We start from the raw sequence: 27,931 nt of genomic DNA on the forward strand, positions 1-27,931 counted from the left end.
GTCCGCTAAGCGCTCCCCGCCTCCCCAGGGAGTGGGGGGAGGAGGGACCTGAGGAAACTCAGGTGAGAAGGATTTTGCTGGAGTTTAGGTGAGTGATGGGGTTGGATGGGACGAAGAGAGTGCCAGGGCCTTCAACCTGAATTTAGAACATGCTGGAGATCGCTTACGAGCAGCCGGAGGTTGGGCAACCCTCCAATGTACCTTACTGTGGAAATAGGAATAGGAATGCCAAAGCAGGTGCACCTCACAGCGCCCGGCACACAGTGGGTGCCTACGAAGTTTCCACCCACTTCTCAGTACTGCTTTGCTGTAATTGCTACCCCTCCCCTGAGCCCCACTGGCCTTGTCCCCTACACCAGCCCCGCACCCGGCCCCAGAGCCTCCCTCTTCCTGGGGATTTCCTTTTCTCCTGCTAGAGGCAGGGCCAGAGCGTGGAGCTGCCCCTTTGCCCCACACCCGCCATCGCATGCCTGCTGTGTTAAGCACCAGGCTGGCATTGGTGAATAAATTGTGAGTTTACGTTCTGTCCCTTCTGCTTATTTTTTTCTCGCATTTAACACTATCATACTGTATGTTTTTCATTTGATTTTGTTTAATGGCCGTGTCTCTATAAGTGCAGAGGTTTCTGGAGGTTTTTTTTTTTTTTTTTGGGGGGGGTGGGGAGAGTTCGTTTTTGTTTCTGTTTTGGTGCTTGGTTCTCCCATTTGAATCCAGCTCCCCTCCAGCCCAGGGGTTTCTGTATCCCCTGCACTTAGTAAATTCATGGATACCTAATAGAAACAAGTAGGGTGCTTGATAAAGAATGACAAGGGAGGTTTAGGGGAGGTATCTGAGGGGAGATGACCTTGCAACCAAGACCTGAAGAGTGGGGAGAGGCCTCCAGACAACAAGGTCTGTCAGAGCCTAGCTTAAGATGGTGCCTCAGACTGGAAGGGTAGAAGCTGAGAGGAATGGCATGAATCATGTCTTTAAAACTCATGACTGACATGGCCAACTTCTCTACCAATTTCCAAAACAGCAGAGAAAGTGAATTACTAAAACACGGAAAAGGAAGCCAGGTGCCAGTGGTTCACACTTGTAATCCTAGCTATTTGGGAGGCTGAGACGAATCACAATTCCAGTCCAGCCTGAACAAAAAGGTTTTTGAGACCCCCATTTCAACAGAAAAAAAGCTGAGTGTAGTGGTGTACACTTGTCACCCTAGAGATAGCAAAAAGTATAAAATAGGATTGCGGTCCAGGCCAACCTGAGCAAAAAGCTAGACCTTATCTCCAAAAAGTACAACCAGAGAAAAAAGAGCTGGAGGCACTCAAGCAGTAGAGCCCCTTCTTCACAAGTGCGAACCCCTGAGTTAAACCCCAGAACCACAAAAAAAAAAAGGAAAATTTAAGAGAGGCTACCATGACTAACCCTCATACCATGCAGCAGTTAATAGAGTTCTTTTAGTTATCTCACTTTACTCCCCCTGCCCCCAAACCACAGCGTGTAGGAAATTGGCATAAAAGTGGACCAGGCCTTATTCACTCATAAAGCATACCTGCTGCATAACACATAATAAAAGTGGGTTGAATCGATGGCCATATCCACTCAACATGATATCCCATATGTGCAGATAGGAACTATGCCCTGTTCACACTTCTGTTGTATCCTAGCACCTAACACTATGGCTAGCTCCCAGACCATATTTATAAAGGGATTAAGCACTCACCAGTCACTAGAAGTGACTGTGCTTGGTGGGAAAATACAGGAAGAGTTGAGACAGGATTTTTGTTCTCACAGGGGTCCCAGGCTCTAAACCTTGCTGAAGTCATAGAGCTCAAACGAAGTAGAGTTTTCTGAAGCCAAACCCTTTTTACTAAGAAAAGAGTTATTTCACACAGAGAGAGTGTCCTAAAACCAATGGTATTAAGTGATAAGTGTGCCCTACCAGACAACAGACTTATGTTTGATCCATCCCTGTCCCCAGGGTTTGCACAGAGGCTGGCACCTGCAGACCTTGGGGAGAATGTGAGGAATAGAAACTACAGCATAACCTCCTTTTTTCCTTCTCCCAGACAGGCAAGGGAGGAAAGTCTGGGCCGGTGGCCTCCCAGAGTCTAGACTGTTCTGGAAAGAGTATTCTGTTGTCCCTCCAAGGATGCCCAAGCCACACTGACAATGGGAGAAAAGGAGCAGGAGGAAGATGCTGAGGAGACCTGGCTGCAGCTGCGTCCTGTGGAGCCCTTACCCTCCCAGTGCTGTGGCAGTGGCTGTTCACCCTGTGTGTTCGACCTATATCACCAAGACCTGGCAAGGTGGGAGGCAGCTCGAGCCAGGAAAGATGGGAGCCTGCTGAGTAGGAAGCAGCCACAGGTAAGAAAGGCACTCTTCAGACCGGAGGCCCAGCATGGAGGAGACTACCTGGCCTTGCTCCCGCCTAGTACCCCTGCCCTGGGAAGCCTTTTCTAATGGACTAGCAGAGAGGAAAGAGTGGGCATACTGGAAACAGACAGATCCCTGGCCAAAGTCCACTTGTCAAAGTCCAGGCCTAGAACAAACCTGTTAGCTACTGTGTGGTTTTAGGCAAAGTCCCTTAATATCCCTCAGCCTTAGTTTCTCCACCTGTAAAATGGGGCACAGAGCCTGGTATTTATTTCACTATAGAGTACCTATAAGCCATTGAAGATTTGAAAATGAGCAAAGCAGACATAGTGTTTGCCCTCGTGGAACAAACTAGCATATAGTATATATTAGATACATAGGGGATGTTATTGTTATATCTTCTCTGGCCCTTACTAACTTTCACTTCCTTTTCTGAACTCATAGGAGACTTCATAGTCTGGACCAACCAATTTAACCCTTCATTTTGATGTTTGAGAATTGTCACAGTTAACAATTACATATGTCAGCACACTCTAGAGTTCAACCTCTATATTGTACAAATATAGTAAGGGTTCATTCCTTCTGACACTGTGCAAAAGTCTGGTTTTGAATCTGTCTCATTCCTGGTCTCTGCCTCACAACAGGCTTCCTATTGTCCATGTCTCACATGACCAGGTAGAATAAAAACATTTCCTCCCATTGATGCTTCTGTAGATGTAACCTGGCCTCATCATCACTTTTTCTAAGTTCCTGTTGTTGGAACCCAAACTAGACCAAAGCTCAGTCATTTATATGCATGTAGTTCTTCAGTTATACATCATACCTCCTGAAAAAAAACTCTTGTTTCTTTGAACCCCAAAACATGACTTTATCTGTATCTAGCCCTATTAAAAACCTTCTTGTAGTCATCTCACTGAAAGGTAGTGGTGGGGACCAGAGCACTGTGGCTTCTGCCAGTGACTGGAAAATATTTACGACAGCCTGTGTTTCTTCCCTTTCACTGCCTACATCTCCACATGGCTCACCCTTTCACTCCTTTCTGATCTCTGCTCAAATTTCATCTCTCTTAATTCTCAGTACCTCCAGACACCAAGATGTACTTGCTTATGTAGACCATGTCTGTGTCTCCTTGCAAGAATATAAGCTCTGTGAAAGAGCAGGGACTGCCTTGCTCACTCTTCTGTCCTCAGCACCCTGAGTAGTTCCTGATGTTACAATCAATAAATATTTGTTGAATGAATGAATTTCTCCCAAGTCTACTGAGTACCATGTTATGTGTGCTAGGCACAAGGAAGTTGTTGATAAAGTAAAAATGCTAGGGTACCAGCCCTCAAAAGCCTCAGCTTATTGAAGAGGGAAAAGAACCACAAGACTGTAATAGAAAGAGTGAGCTGAGGCCCACTTCAGCTAGTTAATTGTGTGATGTTGAGCATGTCACTTTAGTTTGTTAAACCTCAGTTTTTTCATCTGAATACTGGGAATATTAGTACTTTGTAGGTTATTGCTAGGATTTCATGAGATAAATATATAAAATCATCTGGCACATAGTAGGTGCTCAGTAAATAGTAGCTGACATCACCTAATAGAACAAATGGAAAGTTAAGCGATATTCCGGATTTTATGAGACAGCATATTTCAATCTAATGATCAATTTTATTTTAACTTTTAATGAAGCAGTAATAATAAAGATTTTGTATTCCCATAGCAACTTATATTTTATAAACTACTTCTAGATTGTTATCTTACCCTTATGACAATCCTATAAAATTACCAGGGATGAATGGCTGCTTTTTACAGACTAGGAAACTAAACCCAAAGGATGAAATAGCCTGCATAAGTCCACACAGATGGGCAGCAGCTGATCTGGGGCTAACCCTAGCATTCCCGACACCTAGTCCAATGCTCTTTCCAGAGTCCAGGCAACTGTAAAAGAGGGTGCCCAGATGCTCTGGTTGATGATAAAGAGGTCATCCTGGCCTAGATGGGGGCACAGGAGAAGGTACAACAGAGACAAAGCCTTGGATACCAAGTTTGAGAGTTTCAGTCAAGTGACATGATCAGCATTACCATGGGTAATTGGGGTTCCAAATTTGATGCTGTACCCTGACCTGGACAGGTCAGCTAAAGTGGATGTGATCATTTCACAGGAGAGAGAGCTCTGTGAACCATGGCATTCAGAGGCAGCTTCCTGGAGAAGGCATAGGGAAGGGTGCAATGGTAAGGGCAATGGACTGAAACCCAGAAGACAGGAGTTTGAGTCCCTGTTCAGTGTGACTTTGCACAAAGTAAGCCAGTACCAATCAGGGCTCAGTTTCCCCATATGTGTCAGAAGGAGATTGGATGAGACCATCTTTAAGGTCCCTTTAGCTTCTCGACTCTGTTTTTCTGGAATTTAGCAGGTTGGAAGATGAGCAGGTGTTTTGTACATTGGAAGTGAGTGTTCTGGGCACAGGGTACTACTTGAGCCATGAACTGAGGTAGGAGGGAACAAGTGGTCTTGGAAGTAGAGAGAAAAGTCCGACATCTGGTGCATGGGGGAATAGAATGAGGCTTGGGGTAATTTCACCGGGCTCCTGAGTGTAGGCTAAGGAGCCTGCGCTGGATCCTGGGGCTGAGCAAGTTAAGCTCCAGATAGAGCATCTGCTTTCTTGAATCAGAGGGAGGTATGGTGGACCACATGTAGAAAACGCACCAGCTTAAATAGCTGTTGCTGGCAAAAGTGGAAAGGGTACACAATTGTTTATTACTTGGGCCTGACCTCTAGCTAACAGGTTTTTTCCTATTGCAGAGCTGCTCCTCTAAGATGAGCACAGACGCCTTCCTGGCCTTCCACATCAGTGCCATGGACAGACTCACAAAAGACACCTACCACATTCGGTTTGCACTACCTGGGAACAGCCAGCTTGGCCTGCAGCCTGGGCAGCACCTCGTCCTACGGTACACTTAGGTAGTGGGAGGACCAAAGTTTTCTACACTGCCTTGCCATTTGCTAGCTGGGAGGCCTAGGATTGCTCACTTGACCTTTCTAAGCCTCCATTGTCATCTTCAAGATAGACACAAGACTCAGAAGGTTCTTGGGATGAAACTCAATAATGCATTTTTGTGATAAATAATAATAACATGAGCACTTTAACAGCACTTACTATCCAGTGCACAGTTCTCTGTGCTTATGTGCATGAACTGATTTAACCCTCACAAATTCCTGTGTGGTAGGTGCCATTATCATTCCTGAGAGGACACTGACGTCAGAGAAGTTCAGGAATTTGCCCAAGATCACACAGTTAGGAAGTATTAGAGCCAGGATTTGAAAGCAAGCAGTCTGGCTCTAGAGCCTGTGCTTTTAACCTAATGTGATTAGCACCAGTTAATAGAAAAGACACTATAAGGAACTAGCCCAATATCATATAGCTACTACATCACTAAGGCAGGATCAAAACCCTGACAGCCTGGCTCCTGAGTTGTACTCTTGACTACTCCTCTGAGGTTCCTCCTGGCCTGCTTTGGGACTCTACTCTTACCCTGTTCTCCATACCCACCTTGCCTGGGACAATACTTTGTGGAATGCCCAGGCAGCCAGCTGTGGGGGTCCAAGGCCTGGCAGAGAGACTTGAACTGTGGATATAGATCCTAGGAATCACCAACACATACCTGGATGGCATTTGAGAGCATGTGTGCATAAAAAGAGGGTAAGGCATAGATCTGAGCCTTGAAAACACTTGGGGGGAGAAGCCAGCAAAGGAACCAGGACAGAGCTTATTACTGGTCAGACTCTGGCCACTGGCCACATACTGGACCCTAGTGTTAATGTCCACCTTCTTCTGGTATGTGGACTGGCTGGCAGTCCTTCAGTTCACTGTTTGAGGAGGCAAAAGGAGCCACAGTTCAGACCACAGTCCAACACAACCCTCCCTCCATAGTCTGGGGTGCCTAGAATACCCTACTGTCTTCTTTCTACCACTGCAGTGACATTCCTAGCTTACACATCTGACCTTATCAGTCTCCATTCAAATACTGCTGGTGTACCTAATCCAGGGCCCTGGCCTCCTTTCCCATCAAGTTCTCCCTTTCCCACTCCACACATGCCCTTTGTCTTAGCCTCATGATCCACCCACCAACTCCTTACTCACCTATATTGTCCTGCCTCTGAGCTTTTGCCTGTACTGTTTCTTCTGCCTGGAATTACTTCCCTTCCCATCCCCACTTTCACCTGTCAATGGCCTACTCATCCTTCAATACCCAACTCCAAGAGGCCTCTGAGGTTCTGCAGATGAGAACTGAAGCTCTCTCTGAAACATGGGAGTTTGACCTCTGGTGCAGCAGATGACGTTGTGCTCTTTGCATCTAAGCCATGTTATATGTTCTATTCCTTATTTCCTCATTTGTTTCATAAGTGTCTTTTTAACTATTTCTGTCCAGTTCCCCTGCATTGGATGCATTGGGATAGGGCCTTTTAATGTTTGCAGACCTCAGAACAGAACATTTTGCATGCAGTAGAGGTTGAGAGAGGAATTCTGGCATGACTCTGGGAAGTTGGTTTTTTTGTTTTGTTTTGGGTTTTGCTTTTTTTGCAATTAAAAAAAAAAGCTACATGTTGATCCAGAACTCTTTGCTCTTCTTGCCTCAGCCTCCTGAGTGCTGGGATGATAGGTATGCATCACCGTACCTGTCTTCTTCAGAAGCTTCTTGGAGCAGTGGTTAACAGCCTAGTCTGAAGTCTGAGCTGTGGTTGAATTTTAGCTGTACAAATGACTTTTCTTCTCTGAGCATCAGATTACATATTGGGGTTATCATTTAAAATGAAATAATGCATCTAATATGCTTGGTGCATAGTAGATTAATATATAGAATTAATGCTTGGTGCATTAATACAACATGGTTGTTATTGATACTGGTGGTTAATATCCTGACCCTGTTGTTGATAGCATTTTAGAGGTGATTTATGCAAAGGCAAGGCTTTGGACTAGAGCCCTTTTAAGGATCCTTCCAGTTCTGATGCTCTTGGCACATGGTAGTAAGTGTTTCATAAATCTTCACAGTTGTTTTTATCCTTATCACTCTGTGGTAGAGAAGAGGTCGGGAAAAACCACAGTAACGTTCCCCAAACTGCTCACATCATCAGTGTGCTTTTTTGAAGCACTCTCCCATCTATAATTCCAGTGAAGACATACAACCAGGACATAGACAACTGTCCCTGTTTTGCAGGAGGTGCTGCTGAGGGATTAAATGACCTACATGGGCCTCATAACCAGCACATGGCAGTGGGTTAGTCCAGTGCTGTTTCTGCTATATCTGTCCCCCACTGTCCCTCAGTGGGGGCCTCTGAGGATAAGTATACCCCATCTTCACTGGCACCAGCCTGGCAGAAGAGGTGCCTGGTAAGGGTTTGTTGAATGACTGGCTGACCATCTGACTGTGTGCTTCTCCTTTCCCAGAGGGATAGTAGATGGCTTAGAGATTCAGAGAGCCTATACACCCATCAGTCCTGCCAATGCAGAAGGATACTTTGATGTTTTAATCAAGGTGAGTTGACAATAGTGAAGGCTGCTCTAAGGTGCTGGGACTTGGGCCTCCCTCGCCAGCATGGTTGGGATAGGGAGTGTTGGCATGGGAGGAGGCCAACTTACTCGAGCAGTGGAGCCAGGTGAAGAGGCCTCCTCCCATCTCCTCCTCTCCTGGATAAGGGAATGCTAGACACAGGGCATGTTCCTGGAGAACTTGGGGGAAAAGCTTCTCCTCACCTTGTATCCATTGGTGGAGAATGAGCACAGAGCCAGGCTGGGGAGGGCTGCACCTACTGTGCCTGGACTGGGGTCCAGAGGTGAGTGATATGCAGTGCCTTCCCTCAAAGGACTGACCCCCAGGACTAGTGATCACACTAAGACAAATCAGTGTGATAGATGCCATGACAAAGGAGGCAGCTGAGAGTACAGGGAAGTGGGCCAGGCTTGCCAATAGAGCGGTGTGTTTGTGATGTGTTTAAGGAGTGGGAATGAGGGAAGGAAGCTTGGAGGGCTGTGAACAGCATAGCAAAAGAGGCCTGAATTGGGGCAGTAAGTCATTCATCCTGACACAGCGTGGATTGAGAAAGGCAGGCAGGTGGGGACTTGAGGACCCTGTAGACTCAGCTAACCTGACCTCACCTCTTGGTGGAGGGTCTTAAAGGAGTACCAATTGGTCTAGCTGGGAATGGCTTTCTAGGCTGAGGGGACAGATAGCCAGCGGCAGGGAGGGGTGACACAGAACACAGTCCTCTCCCTCTGAGTGGGAGAGTACTTGGGGAAAACTTGGTGGGCGGAGGAATGGGCAGAGATGAAATGCGAAGTGGGTCAGATACAGAATGCCCCGGAGACCCGGGGACTAGGCAACAAACGTATGACGTCATTGAGGCCCAGTTGTGTGGAGAGGATATTCAGGACATGAAACTGCTGGCTCTAACATTTGAACTTCCAGCAAGAGCAATTTCAGGTGATGTGTAGCTCTAGACTTCATTTTCCAGACAGAACCCTGGGGAACACCAATGCCGAAGAATGGCTTTCACATCCTAACCCATTCCAAGACATGCATTATTATCCTATTTAACTGATAAGCAAGCTGAGGCCCCGGAGGACCCAAGGGCGGCAGCTAGTAAGATGTGCTATGGGTGGGCAAGCCCGGGCTCCAGCTGTAAGACCCCAGGGCTGTCTCCGGCTCCCACCTTCCCTGCCTGCCTGCAGAGCCCAAATGTTTATTCCCTCACACATAAGCCTGGATGGGCTCCCTTCTGCACGCGAATGTTTGTCTGGGAGATTCCACAAATCCTCTCCAAATGGCCTGCTTCCCCACGCTGCTTGTCTGGGTGTGTTTCTGCTGAGAGGATAAGCCTGAAACAGTCCTCCAGAGCAGCTGGATCCCTCCCAGCTGCAAGGCTGATTTTCTCCTTCGTTTGCCGGAAAGCCTGTCTTTAGAGAGGTACCTCATTATCCCTAAGCTGCTGGCTAAGAAGAGCCGGAAATGTCTGCAAATTGGGAAGGCAATTTGGGGTCTGGGGTTTACCTTCCCATGCTGACAGAAGGGAGGGCTTCTCTTCTCAGGCACCTGTGGGCATAGGCACTGCTTCTGGCCCTTTATTTTCATTATCTGCTTTCAACTCATAACCACACATAGATCATATTATCCCCATTTTACAGATAAAGAAACTGAAGCTCAAAGGCCATGGGGGCAATAGGACCCCAAGTAGGACAAAAATTCATTGTCATTTGTCCTTCACAAGTGTATATTGACTGTTTAATCTGTGCCAGGCTTTGTGTGGCTGCTGGAGTCACAGAAGAATCCTGCTCTTCTCCTTGGTGCTATACTGTGCCATAGGGCCACAGGGACCACAAGCTTGGGTTGTGCCTCCTCATAGTAGGGCTAAAACCAAAGCATGCTATAAGACACAGCCTTCAGCAAGGCAAGACAAAATAGAGCCCTCCCTCCCAGACCTCTTTCCGGTGAGCTAAGGACTTCCCTTGCCTTGTGTAGGTGATGTGCACAGTCAGAGATGGTTTCAGAAGTGGTTGTGGACACTCAAAAATAGGTAATTAGCCCAGACTCTCTGTCAAGCCTGGCTAGACTCGCACTCCAAAAACCCTTCAATCGTGTCTTCCAGTACTCCCCCTCAACCTACCCCACCATGGCCACTTGCCCCTCCCCAAACTTGCCCTCCTACCACTGACCATACCATTTCAGATGCCCAGAGTCCCTCTCTGCATTTCGGCTCCTATCCCCAGGGAATTCGATCTTGCCTACCCTTCAAGGTCCGGCTCAGATGCTTCCTCCTCCAGGAAGCTGTCCTTAACCCCACTCTGTGGGAATGCCTATGCTTCCCCAATGGCTCCTGGCCCTTCACTCTCTCTTGAGATATTAGACAGTCTCTGCCATGTGTATCTGAGACATAGTCCCCTTAGACTGCAAGCCTCCTAATTTGCAAGCCCGCAATTAATCTGAGTCAGATTAATTGATTCAGATATTTAAGTCTTTTCCTCAGTTCAGACTGGCTGTCTTCATGGAGCTTCAGGTTCAGCTGTCTGCCCTGCATCCCCAGCCTGGTGCCTGGCACAGAGTGTGCAGGTGCCCAGGCAGTGTAGACTGCCCACCTTTGTGGGGGAGCCCCTTCCATACCAGCCTAGAAGTGGTGTAAGATAATCCAGAGATCACAAACAGGTAGCCTGCAGACTGAATCCTGAGTGCAAATGTACTTGTTTTTGGCCTGGATAGTCTTTTAAAATTTTGAATTACTGACATTTCAGAAATGGGAGATTTTAAATAAAAATATGGATTTCCTGCCCCTCAGAAAATCAGAAGATCTGGCAGCATCTGCCCCAAACACTATGGTTTGGAATCTGCAAAGTGACTTCCACCTTAGAAGGAGAATCCCCTCCCTAATCTGTCACAATCCCCACCTCTCCCTGACACTGAGTGCTAACTGTCATTAATCATCACCCAGTTTTCCTTCTGTGTTACCTCTGGCAAGGCTATGGGTACTGTAGATTCTCATCTCAGCCTCACTCTCTACCTTGTATGTGAGCATGTGGGCCTCAGCTGAGAAAAGAGTGACAGTACAGCCTTCAGGGATGGTATCGGAGGTGGCTGTGGGCAAGATGAGCGCACTGAGCATGCAAGAAGAGCTCCACACGAAGGGTGGTGTGGTTTGTGTTGGCAGCGTGTGCCTGCCCCACTCTACCCTCCCTGTGTTTGTTTCCAGTGCTACCAGACCGGGCTGATGTCCCGGTATGTGGAGTCCTGGAAAGCAGGAGACACAGCTTTCTGGCGAGGACCTTTTGGAAGCTTCTCCTATAAACCAAATGAGGTCAGTGCCTGTACCCTCAGTCCTTGGGAGCACCCCTTGCTAATCCTCCAGGGCTGTGATTCTTCTGTCCCAGGCCATTGAAGCTCACTGCCATCTTCTGGAGTGTAAAACCAATCCCCAGGGTATCCTTCGGGTTGGACATGAGAGGAGATGGAATAGGCACTAAAAAAACCTCCTGCATTGCTCTAGGACTATCCATGGCTGCCTATGCTTTAGGACCTCGGTACCCTCTAACTCAGGTCTGTTCCAGTTGCACCTTCCACTCACAAGACTCAATATAGTCATGGCTCCCTGCTTGGGAGACCCTCACTTCCAAGCTGGAAAGGCTCTCTCCCTCATCTTCTTGTCGTGTTCAGGTCCTTCCCTGACTTTCCCAAGGAGAGTTGGTTGGTGCACAGCTGGAAAGCAGATTGGCAGACTGTGCCAAGAGTCTTAAGAATCTTTAAATTCTTTGACCCAGTAATTCCACTTCTGGAAGTCTGTTCTATGGAAAGAATCTGAAATGCTAACTTTTGCATGTGTTCATGGCTTCTTTATTTATAATAGCAAAAAAAAAAAAATGGAGGCAACTGAATATCCAATGACAGGGGAATGGTTAAGTATGCTGTGTTACAGGCAATACATAGAATATTACCCTAGATCTTAAATTTAGGCTTATAAATACTGTTATATGCTATGTTATAAGATCGAGTGACCCAAACATTAGGTACAAAACTGAATGTACATAGGTTGAGAAACTAACTTAAAATGCACAGGAAAATATGAAAGGAAAATGTAGTGAAATGTTAACAGCTCTGGGTGGTGAAATAATGGGTGATTTTTATTTTCTTCATTATATTTTCCAAATTATCTGCAATGAACACCCATTATGTTTATAATTAGGAAAACAAAGCAAAATGAAAACAAATGGAAAAGAATGAATCATGCTTGCCTCTCCATTCTTTTTGTTTAATTTTAAAATAGCTTTTATTGGCTTTTTCCCTTATTACAAATGCAATGCACGTTCACTAACAACAACAGAAAAAATCAGCAGATAGAGATAGAAAAAGAAGAAAACAAAAAACACCTGCAGGCCATCTCCCCAGATACACCAATCTTACTACCTTGGAATATATTCCATGCATGGGTGTATATGTGTGTAATGATACTATCAAGGCTGGGGTAGAGCTCAGAGATAGAGTGCTGCTGGGCCCAAAATGCCCCTGGATAAGAAATACAGGGGACTGGTGGAGTGGTTCAAGTGGTAATTCTACCACTTGCTGCCTAGAAAGCCTGAGGCCCTGAGTTCAAACCCCAGTACCGACAAAAAGAGGCAGGGGAAGAAAGGAAGGAAGGGAGGGAGGCAGAGGCAGGGAGGGAAAAGAAAGAAGGAAGAAAGGAAATACAGGGGCTTCCGAGTAGTCTGTGGACTCAGAGAAGCAGCATGAGGCATGCAGAGGCTTCCTCTTAGAAAAGGTGGCCAAGATGACTTTGACCCAGTGTCTACTTCAGGCCAGGAGGAAACAGGAACAACTTCCTTACCCTGTTCTCAAGGGCCTGGGGTTACAAGAGCACACAGCTAAAATCCAAGGCCAAGCATGGCTAGAAGCAGGAGAGTGCTAACATTGCACCCTGTGTGTGTATAAAAATGGGGGAAGAAGCACCTGAGCGCTGTCGTGCAACTGAGACACCACAAAACACATGCTAAGGCCAGATCTTACACGTGAGAGGGGCTACAGATGTGTCCCTTGTGACCAGGAACAAAGAAAGTAGCCCAGAGAGCAGGACTGGGATGTAGTTGGATTGGGCAGGTTTCAGCTGAGAGGAAAGTGAGAAGACCTCCCTGGCAGGGGCAGTCAGCACACAATAGAGCAAGCAGCCTTGGGAGGTAATGAGTTCCCTGGCAGCGGAAGTGTGTAAGCAGAGAGTCCTTGGGATGCCTTAGAAGGCAGTCAAGCCCCTTATAGGCTAGGCTACACTTTAGGTTCTTTCTCCCTCAAGATCCGTAACCTTGTTATGCAGGCCTCATATACCAGGAGGCTTCTTGGAGCAGGTAGATCGGGGAATAGATGATAGGACACCAGGAAGGACACTTCTGTCCAGCTCAAGCAAACCCAAGAGAAGGCCCTGTGTGGGAAGGTGAGACCCTCCTAAACCACCTGTCCTACCCATTTTACTCCCCAGCATGGTGAGCTCCTCATGCTGGCTGCGGGCACAGGCCTGGCCCCTATGGTGTCCATCCTACAGAGCATCACAGACAATGCTGATGATGAGACCTTTGTCACTCTGGTCTGCTGCTTCAAGACCTTTGAGAATATCTACCTGAAAACCTTCCTCCAGGATCAGGCCCGTTTTTGGAACATCCGCATCTTCTTTGTACTCAGCCAGGTAAGCATGGTCACTTTCTTCCCTAAGACATTGCAGTTCCCTTGCACCTAGCCCAAGGACCAGCTGCAGCCTCTTCACCCCATACTGTCTAATCTCTACCACAGGTGTTACCTTGTTCTTTACACAGAGGAAGAAGGGAGCTCAGAGAGCTGCAGGGTCGTGTGTTATACACATAGATAGGTGAGCCAGGATTTGGGTCTAGGGTTGTCGCATTCCTGAGCTCTGGCTCCTACCTAACACCCTGCCCTTTGGCATCACAGTCCTGTGGACTGGGGCCTGGCTGTGGGGTCGGAGCAGGCTACAGCCTGTTAAGGTCCTTAAGGCCAAGACTTGTGAGCAGCACTCTCTCCTTGAGCTTAGCTTGATGCCAGGCTCAAGAGGAGTTCCATCAGTGACTGACAGAGTAAGCAGGTCCAAGTGCACTACAAGGAGTAGGGTCCATGCCACCTCAGTTTGTCCCTCCAGAAGGACAGCTGTCAGACTCACCAAGCTGCAGATTCTCTAGCTGGAAGCCAGTCTGTGTCCTAATAACACCTTCCTCTGATTCCTATCTCCTCCCTTCACTCCAGTGACCTTCCTGCCCCCCCTTCCCCAACACACACCACCAGGGCACAGCATGGGGACCCTTAGCTCTCTTTGTTTGCCTGTCTTCCTGTGTTCTGAGCTTTACTTCACTTTCCTGCAGCCCCTGGGTTGGAGTTCCCTGCTGGTACCTCCTTCCGCTCCCTGTTGCTTAGGGTCAGCCTTCTTCCCCTGTACTGTGGACATCCCTTTCATCAGTTTCCTCTTTGAGGACAACTTACGTGATCCTCAACACTGTGGCTTAATCACCCTTCACGATATCAGAGTTCCCTGGTTCCCTAGGGGCCAGGGCCTACAGGCCTGTCCATGGGCACAATGCTCCGTGGCATGAACACAGGTAGGGTCATGCTTGGTGAACATTAACCAGCAGCAAGAAGTGCCCAAGATAGCGCATGAAGCAGGAGGCCTGTATGTAGCCTGAGGAGGTGGGGCGAGGGCCAGCCACAGGTCGGAATCATGTCAGCTCTGCCAGAGAGAGCCTGGGCCAGGACAGTGGCAGGAATGGCAGAAGGACAGCCACCTTGCAGAGTCACTGAAGCAGCCAGCCAGCCTTCCCTTCCCTCCATTCTCCAATCTCATGCCAGGTGTAAGGGACACAAAAATGAAGATGTCCCATTTCCTGCCCTCCAGACACTCATAGAGCAACAGCCACAGGGATGGCTGACCATGGCTCCCTTTTTTTGACCACTTCTCTGTGTCTGGCACCATATGAAGCATTTAATGTGTATTGACTCATTTAATCTCACTACAATCTCATGAAGCTTTTACTTTCATCCTGCCCCTTTTACTGGTGTGTAAACTGAGGCACAGAAAGATTAGGAACAAAGTAACAACCAGCTGGTAGACAGCTGAGTACAAACCCAGTTGGTCCAGCTCAGAAGCCATTCTCTTAGTGCCCATCAGCATGAGACAGTCCAGCACACATGTTGAGAGGATGTCCAAGATGCTAGAGGCCAACTCAGGGAGGTCAGGGAGGGCTTCCTGGAGCAGGCATTTTGAGCCTCCCCTTGAGGATTGCATTAAAGTTCACATTCAGTCCTGGGCAGGGACTTTGATAATGCCAGAGGCCCAGGGTTGCACAGGTGAGTAGGCTGGCCATCAATAGCAGGGTGGTGAAGAGGGGTGAATATGGTAACTCCTGCCTGCTCACACACCCTTCACTCAGATGCCTCCTTCCCTGCCTAGTCCCTAGCAACAGCATTCTCCAGGATTCTCCACTCCCAAAACTCCCTGCCAATTTGTCCTTCATCCTGCAGCCAGAAGGGTAGCTCTGACCACACCACCATTCTCCTTCCATGGTGCCCCACTGATCTCAGGACAGTGTCCAAGCCCTGTGGCCCTGCCAACTTCTATAGCCTGTCTCCTGGCCTGTCCTCCCAGCTGCTGTGTCCTGTATCACTGGTGGCTTGCAGATGCCAGTGCACTGTTCTAGGCCTTTGGTCCTGCTGTCACCTGCTAGGAGTGGTTTCTTCTCCTCTCCTAACACCTACTCATCCTTCCAGGTCCCGCTGAGGTGCAGCTCCATCCTGGAAACTCTCCCATAACCCTGGCTGGTGCTGGTGTTTCTGAGGTCACAGTCCGACTCCTCTGTCACTTTACTCACTGCACTGTCATTCGTCATGGGGCCCCCATTCTATCTGAGCAGCAACCAGACCCAGTACATCTCAGGGTACACAGTTGAGATGAAGTCAGCTGAATCCAACTGGCCAGAGGGAATTTGGCAGTGGGCCCTAATGGGCCCTGCCCTTGAGGACCCACCGGGTAGGTCAGACAATGGGGGGAGCATGGCGAGAACCAGATCATCAGAGAGGACCCCCTCATCAGCACCAGAGGGCCTTGGGGTCAGAAGAACTGCATGAGGTGGGGCTGCAAGGCCCTGGGAGCACATGTGAGACTGAAGGTCTTTACTTATGGACCTTTGTAGCATTGCACCCTCACTGTGGCTTGCTGGCAGTGGTTTCCCACAAACTTTGCCCTCATTCTATAGCTAGAGAGGCCAGTCACTCAACTGACCCACTCCACCCTCCTGTCTCCATCCCATCTCCCTTGCCCAGGACTAGCAGCTGGCCTCACAGAGCATGGGGCTGCAGGGACAGCCATGCACTCTGGCTTTGTTTTCCTTATCTACGTGCTGGTTGCATGGTCTCTTGTCTTGTTAAAGTTCTTTGGTCTACATATATTTAATGACTTACACAGTTTTAAAATAGTAGAAGTTCCTCCATCCAGCAGATGTAGAACTTTCACTTTGTAACCCTCAGGAGGAAAATTCGAGTCAAGGCAGGAGGGGCAGGAGAAGGAGCCTATTCCTGGTTTCCTAATCCCTTAATGCCTGCTCAGCCGGCTTGTGCAAGATAACAGCACTGCTCCCTGGGACCTTCGTGACACTCAGCCAGAGTGAGACATGGAGCCTCATCTGTTTGAGCAGCTGCCATGTCCCCAGTGCCTAACACAGTGCCTGGCGCAGAGTGAGCACCAAGGAAGCATCTGTCAAACAAATATGTTAAGGCATTGAAACCTTAATGAAAATGGATAAAAGCATGCTGAAATGACGGTGGTGGATGCCAGGATGGGTTCTGGGAGAACTTAGTTAAGGGCAGGGAGTCTTGGTTCCAGTGACTAGTATAGCCACTGTGGCAAGAGGTGGTGGGACTCTAGTTCCTGTCCTGGTGCTGCCCCTGACTTCGTGCCCCTGGATGTCCTCTCCTCTTTATGCCCATTTTCTATGGAAGGTAACAACTGCCATCTGAGAAAGAGCCTGGCTCATGGAAGGGACTGGCAAAGGTCGACTTCCCCCTCATCACCTGTTTCCTTATTTGTCAGAGAAGAGCTATCTGTGTGAACTCTTGAGGACTCACTGCTCTTTCTTGTCTTTCCAGGAGAACTCCCCAGAGCAACTTCCCTGGAGTTACCGCGAGAAGACCTGCTTTGGCCGCCTGGGCCAGGACCTGGTCGAAGAGCTCGTGGGCTGCTGTCGAAGAAAGCCATTTGCCTTGGTCTGTGGCTCACCTGAGTTTACCAAGGATGTGACCAGGTACTTGCTGTGTGCAGGACTGACTGCAGACTCCTACTTCCTCTTCTAGCCTTGGCCAGGGACCTGCTACTGAGACATAGGAAGGAGAACAAACTAGAATCAGAAAACAGGGAGGCCTGGCCTGGCTGCTAACTTGCCGGGTGGCCTTGGGCAAATGTCTTCACCCTTGGAAGCTCTGTTTCCTATCTACCCCATTAGGTTAATCATTCCCTCCTGGCATCATGCTATGTGGAGGGAGGATAGAGAGTATGGGGACACTGAGGAGGCCAGCAGGCAAGCTGGGAGTCAAATCCTGCTGAGCCAGGGAGGAGTAGGAGTTGGACAGGAAAAGGGGGAGGACCCTCCCTCATCCCTTCAGTTAGAGGTCCTGTTTGGGACTCCAGCTGTGGCCTAGACACTGGCTCAAATAGATGCTCTCTAAGTGTTGGGAATGGCCCCAGAAGAGACTCAGAACTCTTTGGAGAAGGACTTTAATTTATATACTTTCAGTGCCACAAGCCTGACATGCCAAAGGCCTTGAATTCTGTGAACTGACCATGTTATCAAGAGCAAGGTGTTGTCCTGATTATTTTTGTATTGGCCCCAAACTTTTCCTGCTGCAAACAGATTCACTCTCAGTCTCCTCTTCCTGGCTCAAGAGACCAGCCCAGAGTCCTTTCCCCAGCAAAAGAAGAGATATGGGAGGCAAAGGCCCCTCCCTCCCACAGGCAGCTGGCTCAGCCCGTGTCTTCAGCTCAGTGCTCTGGTGACAGTTGCTATGGAGATCTAAAGATAGAGCAGGAGCCTGAGACCTGGGTCCCTTTCCCAGTTCTGCCCACTGACTGGGTGCTGATTCAGGTCCACTCAGCTCCCTGCCCACCTCCTCCATCTTGCATGGAGCATGCCCTCTCCAGGGAACCCCATGCCCCTGGGCAACACTCTGCAATCAATGAATTCCTCTTCGCCTCCTGGGCCCGGTGTGGCTGTGGCAGCACAGGCAGTCTGGAACTTGGAATACACGACAATGGAGTAGTAGAAGCAGAGAGCCACGGAACCTTAAGGATTAGATTTCTATAGTCCTCACAGCAGTCTCATTGTATAAGTGGGGAGACTAAGGCCCAGTTAGGCTAATTGACTTGCCCAAGGTGAAATAGTTAACTGCAGTGGCAGTGCTAAAAGTCTCCTCATTTCAACCCCTTGTACCATGGTTTTTAGAGCGGGCACTAGTGTCCCCTACCTGGATGACAGCAGTGAAGGGATGGCCAGAAGGATCTGCAGGGCCCCCTTCAAACAGAACAGGTCTGTTTTTATCCCACTTATATATTGGGACTTGGAATGATTTATACTAGTCAGAAAGGATTTTTCCTGTCCCACCCAAAAACATCACAACAAATCTCTGTGCTGTGTCATGTTCATGAAATAGTCATGATAAGCTAGGGGATGGTCAAAGATTTCAAACTGTGTTTCACAAGCAGGGTGTTCATGTTGACCAGAAGTGGGGCTACTGGATGTGACATTCTCAGATGAGCACATTAAAGGCTCTGAAATCACAGCAGGCAAGAAACCCACTACCAAACTCAGTTTCTCACATGTCTTCTTATGAACACTTCAGGCCTCAGGTTCTTTCTGGCACAATGTGAGGAGGATGGGAGGTCCTGACTAGAACCAGAGCTCCTGAGCAAAAACCACAGTGTCCCACCGCCTTGGCAATCTTAAGCAAGACACTGCCCCTCTGTCAGGGCCTTTGCTATCTGCGTCATTCTGCTGTCCTGGCCCTCCATGAACACGTCCTGCTCATTCTACTCACAGGTGCTGAGGGGAAGGGGGAATGATGAGCTGACTTTGTTGTAGACACCAAGGAAACAACAGCAAAGGAGGCATGTGCAGCCTTTCCAATGGATAACAGCCACCCAAGGCAGAAGTTAAACTCCAGCTCTGAAGGGAGCATGTTGTACCCTGGAGTCTGTAGGCAGTGTGAGAAGAGTGGAGGACAGGACCTCACCCCGCACTGAGGATATAGACTACAAAAACAGTGCTCTTGCTTGCAACTAGAGGTGTAAGGGAGTCTCCACTTAAGGGATGGGGAGTCTAGAGCAGTTCTTATGTCTCTCTGTACGATTACTTGATGTTTAGACAATGCCACCCATAAGTAACCAACAGGTAGACAACCAGCAGCTGAAGGGGTTGCCCTCCCTTTCCCTACACTCTGTGTAGCAGCCATCCAGCTGCTGTTGGGATCACTTATCATGGGACATTGCTGAGGATCCAGCCGTGCCCTCAGTGCCATGATGCCAAAAGGGCTCCTGTCACCCAGACACTTGAGAGCTTGTGGCTGGTGCTGTGCCTCACGGTGTAACTGAGCCCCAGAAGAGAACTTGTGAGGACATATGAGGACAGCCCTCTTGGGATTGGGACAGGGTTCCTGTCACCTGACCAGTCCCTCTCATCTCTCCCAATAAAGAGCCCAATGTAGGGCCATGGGGGATGTGCTTCCGGGCTGATGTCACCATGGAAAAAGGGAGACTCATTAGCTGAGCACGACCCAAAGGCATGAGGAGGTGAATAGTGTCCACGATTCCTTTTGCTAGGCAGGCTTTGGTTCTGAGCTCAAGGAAGACAATAGCTACCAAAGGGACTAGGGGATAGATCTTGGTGGCATAAGCCATGACTGCTTTATTCAGCTCTCACCCTCCCTCATTCCCCCCATTGGTTTCCCAGGCCCAGTCTCTGCCTCTATGCTCTACTCCACTCTGTGGCCACACTGATTTTCCTAACATGCAAACCCAGGCCTGTCACCATTCCACCTGAAAGCCTTCCATGGCTCTTGTTGCCCTCAGGGTATACATCTCAGCTCTGCTTACCTCTGAAGACCTATATGTTGCTGTCCCTTGTGCCTACCTCTCACATACCAAGTGTGTTTTCTGGCAACAGTTACACCCTTCTCATTTGCTGCTCCCTCTGCCTTCTGACCTCCCATGTGCCGTCTTTTGCCTCCTCATCTTCCAACTTAGAGCAGTGTCACTTCCTTGGGAAGCCCCACCACCTTTGCCACTCCAGGCTAGATCAGTGTGCAGAGACTCTGTTCTTTTGCTGCCTCCCCCATCAGACCGTGGGTGCAACAAGGGCTGGCAGGACCCATTTACTACATCCCAATATGCAGGATGCCCAGCACATCCTGAAGGTCAAACACCTGAGAGGTAACAAGCAATACCCATGGAGCACTTTACAGGATGCGAAAGGCCTGCAGTGAAGCCTGGAATTGGCATGTCACTTTGTGACCCCAGTCTACAGATGAAAAGACTAAGCTTCCAAGACATCAGGCAGTTCTCCAAGATCATGCATATGACACAAATTGCAACATGTTGTAATTGTTGTAAAGATTATGTGTGACACATGAGTATACCTGGAGATGTATGTCAAGATTTCTGCTGCTGCCCTGTTTGAAATAGCGAAGATTAAATCTCTTTATATGTCCATGAAAAAGAGAATAGAGAAACGAGTGGTTCTTCTTTGTTATTTGGGTGCTGGGGATGGCCCCAGAGCTTCATGCATGTTAAGCACAGTCTCTGCTGAGCTATGCCCCCAGCCCCAACAAACAGTTCTTATTCATCCAGTGGAACACCAGATCTGCATGTATCAACAGGGACTAAATCCTAAAGTAATCATAATGGAGGGAAGCACACATTGTAAAAAGGGCAGATATGGCCAGATAATGTGCTTGGAAATGATAAAACCCCAAGATGATGCTAACTGCTGAGGGAAGATAAACCACCTGCAAGCATAGGAATGATCTCCGGTGATAGGCAGAGGGAATGGGATGGGAAAGAGGGGCACTTAGCCAGATCTGCACTTGTATTATAAAAATATTTCAAATGAACATTACAAAACATGAACTTACAGTAAATCTTGTTGATGGGTTCCCTGATGTCTGCTATGTTGTCTGTTTTTGCTGTTTGAAATAGTACTATAATTAAAGTTTTAAAATTATCAAACATAGCTGGTCAATGCGCTTCAGAAACGAGGGGCTCAAAACATCCACTTCCTCTCTCCCACCTCACTATGCGCTCCACTCTTTACACCTCCAAGCTCTTCTGTCACTCCCTGAGCTCCTACTGTGCGCCAGGGACCAGGCCCACTTCTAGGTGCGGAGACCCAGCAGTAAAGGGAGTAAGTCATTCCTGGCACTCAGCGCCTGAGCAGCTGTTCCCTTGGCTTGTCCCTCTTCTTTTCCTCATAAGCTCAAACAGAATGACTTACCACATGCCACAGTGGTAAGGTCTTTGTTCCCCTCCATTTTTTGTGGGGGTTGTTTTCCCTTTTTAAATAAGGCAGACAAGTTCAAGTCCCTTACTGACTCTTTGACCCACAGCAAGTAACTCATCCTCTCTGAGCCTCAATTTGCTCTTCTATGAAATGGGTTTGGCAGCACTGTCCTCAGGTCATCTCTCTGTCATCCTGGTGACCACAGGGGAAATTACCCAAGCACAACACCTGGAATGGAGTAGGTGTGAGAGCCAGTCCCTTCTTCTGTCCTCTCCTTTCCCTAGTGCTCACCCTCCCCCCAGCAGTGCTCAGTTCACAGATGATTCCCACCCTGGTAAGGTGACATGAACCAGTCCCAGCTACCTAGGGGCTAAGGTGGGATGATTGCTTGAGTCTAGGAACTCCAGGCCAGCCTGAGCAACATAGCAAGACTCTGTCTCAAGGAAAGGAAAAAACACTCCCCTTTTTATTATTTTTCCCGTATTCTGGAAGATTTTGATCCCAAATTGCATGAATTAAGTCATTATTAATTTATCTCCCATTTTTAATTAATCAAAGACATAGATAGCTGTTGCTTAGAGCTTCTGATCTGTACATCCAACTGGGAGCAGCACATGGCTGACATGAGGAGCTCTGCAGTATGTGTGGTCCCATTTGGCCTGCGGAGGGGTCAGGGGGACAAGCACCTTATTCCTTTGCTTCTTTAATTGGCTAGGAGTCATGGACACTGCCAGTCTTACCCATGTGGGCACTAACTGGCTGGCCAGCTACTGAGTTTCCACACCAAGCCTCAGTGCGGGGCCCCACAATGGTCCCAAGCCCCTCATCCAACAGGACTCATTCTAAGTAGATGGCATGAACCAGTGCCACGTGGAAGAATGTGGGTTCACATAGTGGGAGGCAGCAAAGCTGTCTGCGTGTGGGTCCCACGGGCTCTGGCTGAGTACCACATCATCCTGCCCATTGCTCCCATTGCTGACAGAGCACACTAGCTTGTACCGGGGAGGGTGACAGTCTTGACCAGATCCTGACTCTCATTGCTCAGAACAATGGCCAGGTGGGCACACTGGGCAGGATGGTAGTCCACACCAGCCAGCTTAGAGGACAGGTAGGTCTCTATCAGTTCCTCTGCACGGACACAAGGGAACTTCACCTAGGGCCTGGTTGACCACAGGAGAACCCAAAGGAGGAGAGGAAGGAGAGAGTGGCAGGTGTTTGTAGCAAAAAGAATTTGGACTTGAAGCCTGTTTGGTAAAACATTGTGCTCCCTGAGCTGGAGCATATGGCTGAGAACACTGGGATGGAAAATGGATGCAGAGCCTGGAGCACAAGGAAAGATCTCTCTAGAAGTTGTAGTGATCTGTGCTTGACAGAGATTAATCCAGCTGCTGTGTGGCTCAGTCTACAAGGAGCGCCTTGTTGCCCTTGACCCTGATCCAGTCCCATTCACTGCACCCCCAGGCTACTAGCCCATACCTGCCCCTGGATGATGCTGACAGGCCAGCTGTGGTTCACCCAGGGCTGCAACTGTATTCTAAAAGACTTCCGATTCTGATAGAAGAAAAATGTGCATCGAAGTTAACATTTGCCAAGCATCTCCTGAGCACTATGTTTTAAAATGACATTGTTTGAGGCTGGGTTTGCCCCAAAGCTGACTCAGCAAGGATCTGGGTGCAAGAAATTTACCTGGGAGGTGATTCAGGGAAACATGGTGAGGGAAACCCTCACCATGGGTGTGAAGGAAAAACAAAGGGTCCTGCCAAGAGGCCACAGGCTGTGCCTAGCTCAGAATTAACCCATCAAGGAATGAGGGAGCTGGGGCATTCATCTACCAACAGCCCTGCTGTTGCCCTCACTGGCTGAGGGCATGAACCCCTGGCACTTCTGGCCTCCACTAGGTGGGTTCAGTGTCTGGCAGCCAGAGAAGCCCTTGGGCAGAGAGACACAGGAAGCCAACAATGCACAAAAAAACCTGCAGGTGCCTCAGGTGGACAAGACAATTTGGATGGCATATCGAGTGTCCACTACCTCACCTCTCTCTCTCTCTCTCTCTCTCTCTCTCTCTCTCTCTCTCTGGGGGAACCAGGGTTTGAACTTGGGGCTTTATGCTTGAAAAGCAGGCACTCTACCACTTGAGCCACACCTCCAGTACATTTTACTCTGGTTATTTTGGAGATGGGGTTTTGAACTATTTGCCTAGACTGCCCTCAAATTGCAATTTTCCCAATCTCAGCCTCCCAAGTAGCTAGTATTACAGGTGTGAGCCACCGGTGCCCAGTGGTAATGCAGCAAAACAAAGCCTTTATTCCAGTGGAGAAAGCACTCACTCTGCTCTCCACCCCCCTTTCTCTCTTTCCCTTTCTCTCCCCTCACCCCTCCATCTCTTGCAGTACCTACTTCCTCACCTCCTCCTGCTCCTCACCCTGCTGCAATCTGGCATCTGCTCCACCCTCCACCCCAGGTGGGCTCTGGTAAGGTCCCTGGGGTCCAGAGGCCAGTTCCCAGCAGCATATGAAGTCATTGTCAATTCCCTCCATGCCCAAGCCTCAGTTTCCTCAATGGTATAATAATTCCCACCTCCCTGATTATTCTGAGACTAAATAACTCATTCATTCAGGTATCCTGAATACATGCTTTTGTGCAGGGTTTCTGCTAGGGTCTTGAGGGCCTTGACTCTGGGGGTGTCCACTGTCAACTGGGGGGCTGCAGATGCTGTTATAGTGAATATACAAGGTCTGACACTCTTCTGGTACACAGCTGACCCTCAGTGAACATAGGGTTCTGTCTTCTTTCTGAACTCTCTGGTCCTCTGCATGGCCAGAAAATGAGCAGGAAGATGGGGTTGGACTTGCTCTGAAGAACCCTCTGCCCCTTCTCCACTGAGAGTCCTGGCTCGCTTATCTTGAGCTCCCGTGTGAACCTATGAGCAGCCAGGAGGCCCTGGAGGCTGAGTGCAGCAGCTTCTGCCTCTGGACTTGGGGGAGCTCAGCTGGGACCCGTTCTCAATGAAGGACCTGAGGAAGGAGTGCTGCTCCCCTGACCAGCATGACCACCTGCCCAAGGAACGAAAGGTGGGCCAGTAGGACACGGGAGGAAGCCAGGACGCTCCGTGAAGGAGTCTACCGGCTATTGCAGCCATGTCCAACCCACAGCCCCAAGTCAGCCCCCTAGGCTCAGATCTCTTTTTCTTTTCTGCAGTGGGGCTCCATGCAGCAGAATTAGCACCATGGAAGAACTATGAGCTGATCACACAGTAGGTTCAAATCTCATCTGTGATGCTGAGCAGCTGTGTGATCTTGAGCAAATCACTTCTCTGAACTTTTGCTGCCCACAGTTGAAAACTGGGGATATTTTTATTTCTTCTCTCAACAGCTATTTGTTGAGTACTTAGTCTAAACCATCTGAATGTAACAAAGATCTCTGCTCTCCTGGTGATGGAGAGAAACAATAACCAGCCAGGACTGTCAAGCCAGGGTGGTACTGCCTCTAAGCAGGTGTTTTGGAAATATTTGGGGTACATACAGTCCTCACAGAGTTGTGAGAATCAAATGGGCTAATGTGCTTGGAGTATCGAATATTGGGCCTGGCACATAGGTGCTCAATAAATGCTTCTTGAAGAAATAAAACTTGAAAAGCAATTCTTTCTAAACCCTAATACCAAACAGTGATGGAACTGGTAATCCTTACCCTGCAAAGTTTCATAAAGATTTTTGTATGTTGTGTGCTTGCTATTAGGATTTGAACCCAGGGCCTTGAACATGGTAGACAAGCATTTGGCTACTCAGCTATACCTCCAGTCCCTTTTTAAATTTTATTTTAAGACAAGGCCTTACTAAGTTGCCCAAGCTGGCCTTGAACTTGCCATCCCACCCCAGCCTCCTGAGTAGCTGGGATTACAGACATGTACCACCATGCCTAGCCAGATTTTAAAGTCGATTTAAATGAATGAATGCTTAAATAGAGCTTAAACTCTTTAAAAATTTAACTCATTATTCCTATTTTACAGATGAGGGAACTGAGGCACAGTGGGGGGTGGTTTAAGGATGTGACTAGATATGAATGTGCTTGGCAATCAGCAGGAGTTCAATAGTTGTTTTTTGTGGAGCAGGGAGATTTCAGGCTTGATATCCAGGGTAAGCCTGGCTCATGGAAAGCTTTATACGAGCTGTTCTTAGTTCCTGAGGTCTGGTTTTGAATGAGTAGCTGAGGAGCAGGTTATGGTGGGAAGGATGTAAAGGGATGAGAACTGGAGGACCCAGAGGAGTGAGAGGAGGCAGCAAAACGTTCCAGATAATTCCCTGGAGGTCACAGTCCCTGTGGTCTCTCCTGAAGCGGGGTGGGGCCCCAGGGCAGCTCCCCTTATGTAATCATGAAATTCCTCTAACTAACCTTGGCTTGTTAGAGAACCCATCTTGGCCAAAGAAGCAGGACTAATTGGTCATCAAAGAAGGGGGAGGAGAAAGGTTGGCTAGTAGGAGGCTTCCTTTATATGTCTCCTCACCCCTTGCCTCCTGCTCTGGCAAACCCTGTCAGGACCTCATTCTGTTAGGCTTTCCTCATGGCTCCACCCAGTGGCTCAGAGCTCCAGCATTGCAGTCAGACCATCCTGGGTTTGAATCCTGGTTCTGCCACTCATGGGCAGTGAGATCTGTGTGGCCGTTCACCCCAGTTTCCTATCTGTACCTTGGACAGTGATGGACACCTGGCTAAATTCGTGGCCACCTTAGGTCATCATTGGAGGTGCTGCCAGCATTCTTTTGCAACTGTGCAGACATCTGCAGTGTACAGAGCTTTACAGTTTACACAGCCTCTCACCTCCCAGGTCATGCATTTAGTCCCCACAGAAGCCCTGAGAGGCAGAGGCAAATTAGGAACCCACTTTACACGGTGGAAACTGAGGCTCAGAGGGGAGTGACTTGTTAAAGTTTACACAACACATCAGATCCAAACTCAGGGAGTTTCTAACCCAAACCATTGTCTTTCTGCTAAACCACAGGTAAGAGCAGTGCTTCAGCACTGCTGTGGGTGGGGCGGCTAGCAGCTCTATGAGGTAGCCCATTCTGCCTGACCCCCACTTCCCACCTGTCCAGCCCCAGCTCTGACGGCAGGCCTTTGGGATGCTGGCCCTTAGTTTCCTCAGCTGTGGTGTGGGGCTAGTACCCCATTCTCTGTGGGACTGGGAGGCTCAGTGAGATGTGGTGCTGGTGGGCACAGTTGGGGCATCCACAAAGGCAGCAATTCTAGCCCCCTCCTCACTGTCTTTCCAACAGCCCAGGAGCTAGAGGCTGAGAAGGTCACGCCCTTGTCCAGGAACTCTTGAGAAACCTTGCCTTTGTCCCCTCTGGATTTCTGGGTCATCATTCCTGGTGTGTGGCCTTCACACCCCAGCCTTTGGGGATAGGAACAGGGCAGAGTGACTGTGAAAGAAAAACAGAGACTCAGAGAGATGTGGTGTCCCAGCGCTGAGGTGGGCTGTGGCTCCCAGCAGTATAAGGAGCCAGAAGGACCCCATGGGCCACCTTCCACCATCTGGGGACTCCACACTAGTCACCTTTACCTTCCCCTCCTACAGAGCCCACCTTTCCTGCCTCCCTACCTCCTTTTTTTTTCTTTTGAGACAGGGTCTTCCTATGTAGCCCAGGCTGGCTTTGAACTTAGAATCTTTCTTCTTCTGCCTCCTGAGTGCGGGAATTACAGGTGGGCACCACCATACCTAGCTTCACTTGCATCCCCTGCTTTCTACCTTTCTCTTGGGCCTTTCACCTGTCTCTCCTTTTCTCTTTCCCCTCCTTCATTCTCTAAGGACCACCCACACCCTCCCCCACTGCGCAGACCCCAAGGCTTCATATTAATTTCCAACAGGAGTCAAGAGTGCAGTATGCCCCTCACACCAGGCAGGATGCAGAGGGTGGATGTACCTACCTCCTGGCCTCTGCCATAGGGCCCATAGTCATGAGAAATTCCTCCAAGTCCATGGGGCCTTTGTTAAGGGAAATATGTGGCCCCTGGAACCCTGCTTGTAGTCCTCAGGCCAGCCTCCCTGACCCCACCTCTGCCACAGCCCCTGTCTCAGTCCAGACCTCTGTGGAACAGGGTGCATTGCTATTCACTGGGCACCATCCCTGCACCCAGCAACCAGTGAAAGAGCAGATATGAAGACAAACTGGCTTAGAAAGGAACCCAGCTATAGCCGTGCATCCCCCAGCTATGCATGCAGACAGGCACGAGGTGCATAGACGTGTATCCCCAAGTGCTGTGGGCATCCCTTTTCATGGGTATGTGTACCAGGCACAGATATGTACACCCAGAGTGACAGACACACCAGCAGACACTGCTACCACAGAAATGGATGGGTACACAAAGAGGGGCACACAGTAATGCATGCACACAACTATGACATTTGCACTGAGAAATCACTCAGAAATCTTTGTATATATCCAAAAGGAGAAATACACACATTGATTACTGGGTACATGCACATCTAGAGACAGCACCATGTAATCCATGTGTACACGCAGAGA

At 48.8% G+C, this 27,931-nt stretch overlaps 1 protein-coding gene across 3 annotated transcripts in view; it reads left to right on the forward strand.

Annotated features, from left to right (window-relative positions):
* The first annotated feature begins 17 nt into the window (after window positions 1–17).
* Window positions 18–27,931, forward strand: part of Cyb5rl (cytochrome b5 reductase like) — a 32,263-nt gene continuing 4,349 nt past the window's right edge. The window contains exons 1-7 of one of the 3 annotated variants that reach the window (XM_074080044.1): window positions 18–88; window positions 2,055–2,352; window positions 5,150–5,298; window positions 7,794–7,881; window positions 11,084–11,188; window positions 13,352–13,555; window positions 17,014–17,168. In XM_074080044.1, the coding sequence (XP_073936145.1) occupies window positions 2,158–2,352; window positions 5,150–5,298; window positions 7,794–7,881; window positions 11,084–11,188; window positions 13,352–13,555; window positions 17,014–17,168 (896 nt within the window). In that variant the 5' untranslated portion in view covers window positions 18–88; window positions 2,055–2,157. Of the gene's footprint in view, window positions 89–2,054; window positions 2,353–5,149; window positions 5,299–7,793; window positions 7,882–11,083; window positions 11,189–13,351; window positions 13,556–17,013; window positions 21,140–27,931 lie in introns of those variants that run through there. The other 2 variants (XM_020174448.2, XM_020174449.2) reach the window with 2 other exon arrangements.

Source organism: Castor canadensis, chromosome 7 (genome assembly GCF_047511655.1).
Source record: "Castor canadensis chromosome 7, mCasCan1.hap1v2, whole genome shotgun sequence".
NCBI lineage: Eukaryota > Metazoa > Chordata > Mammalia > Rodentia > Castoridae > Castor > Castor canadensis.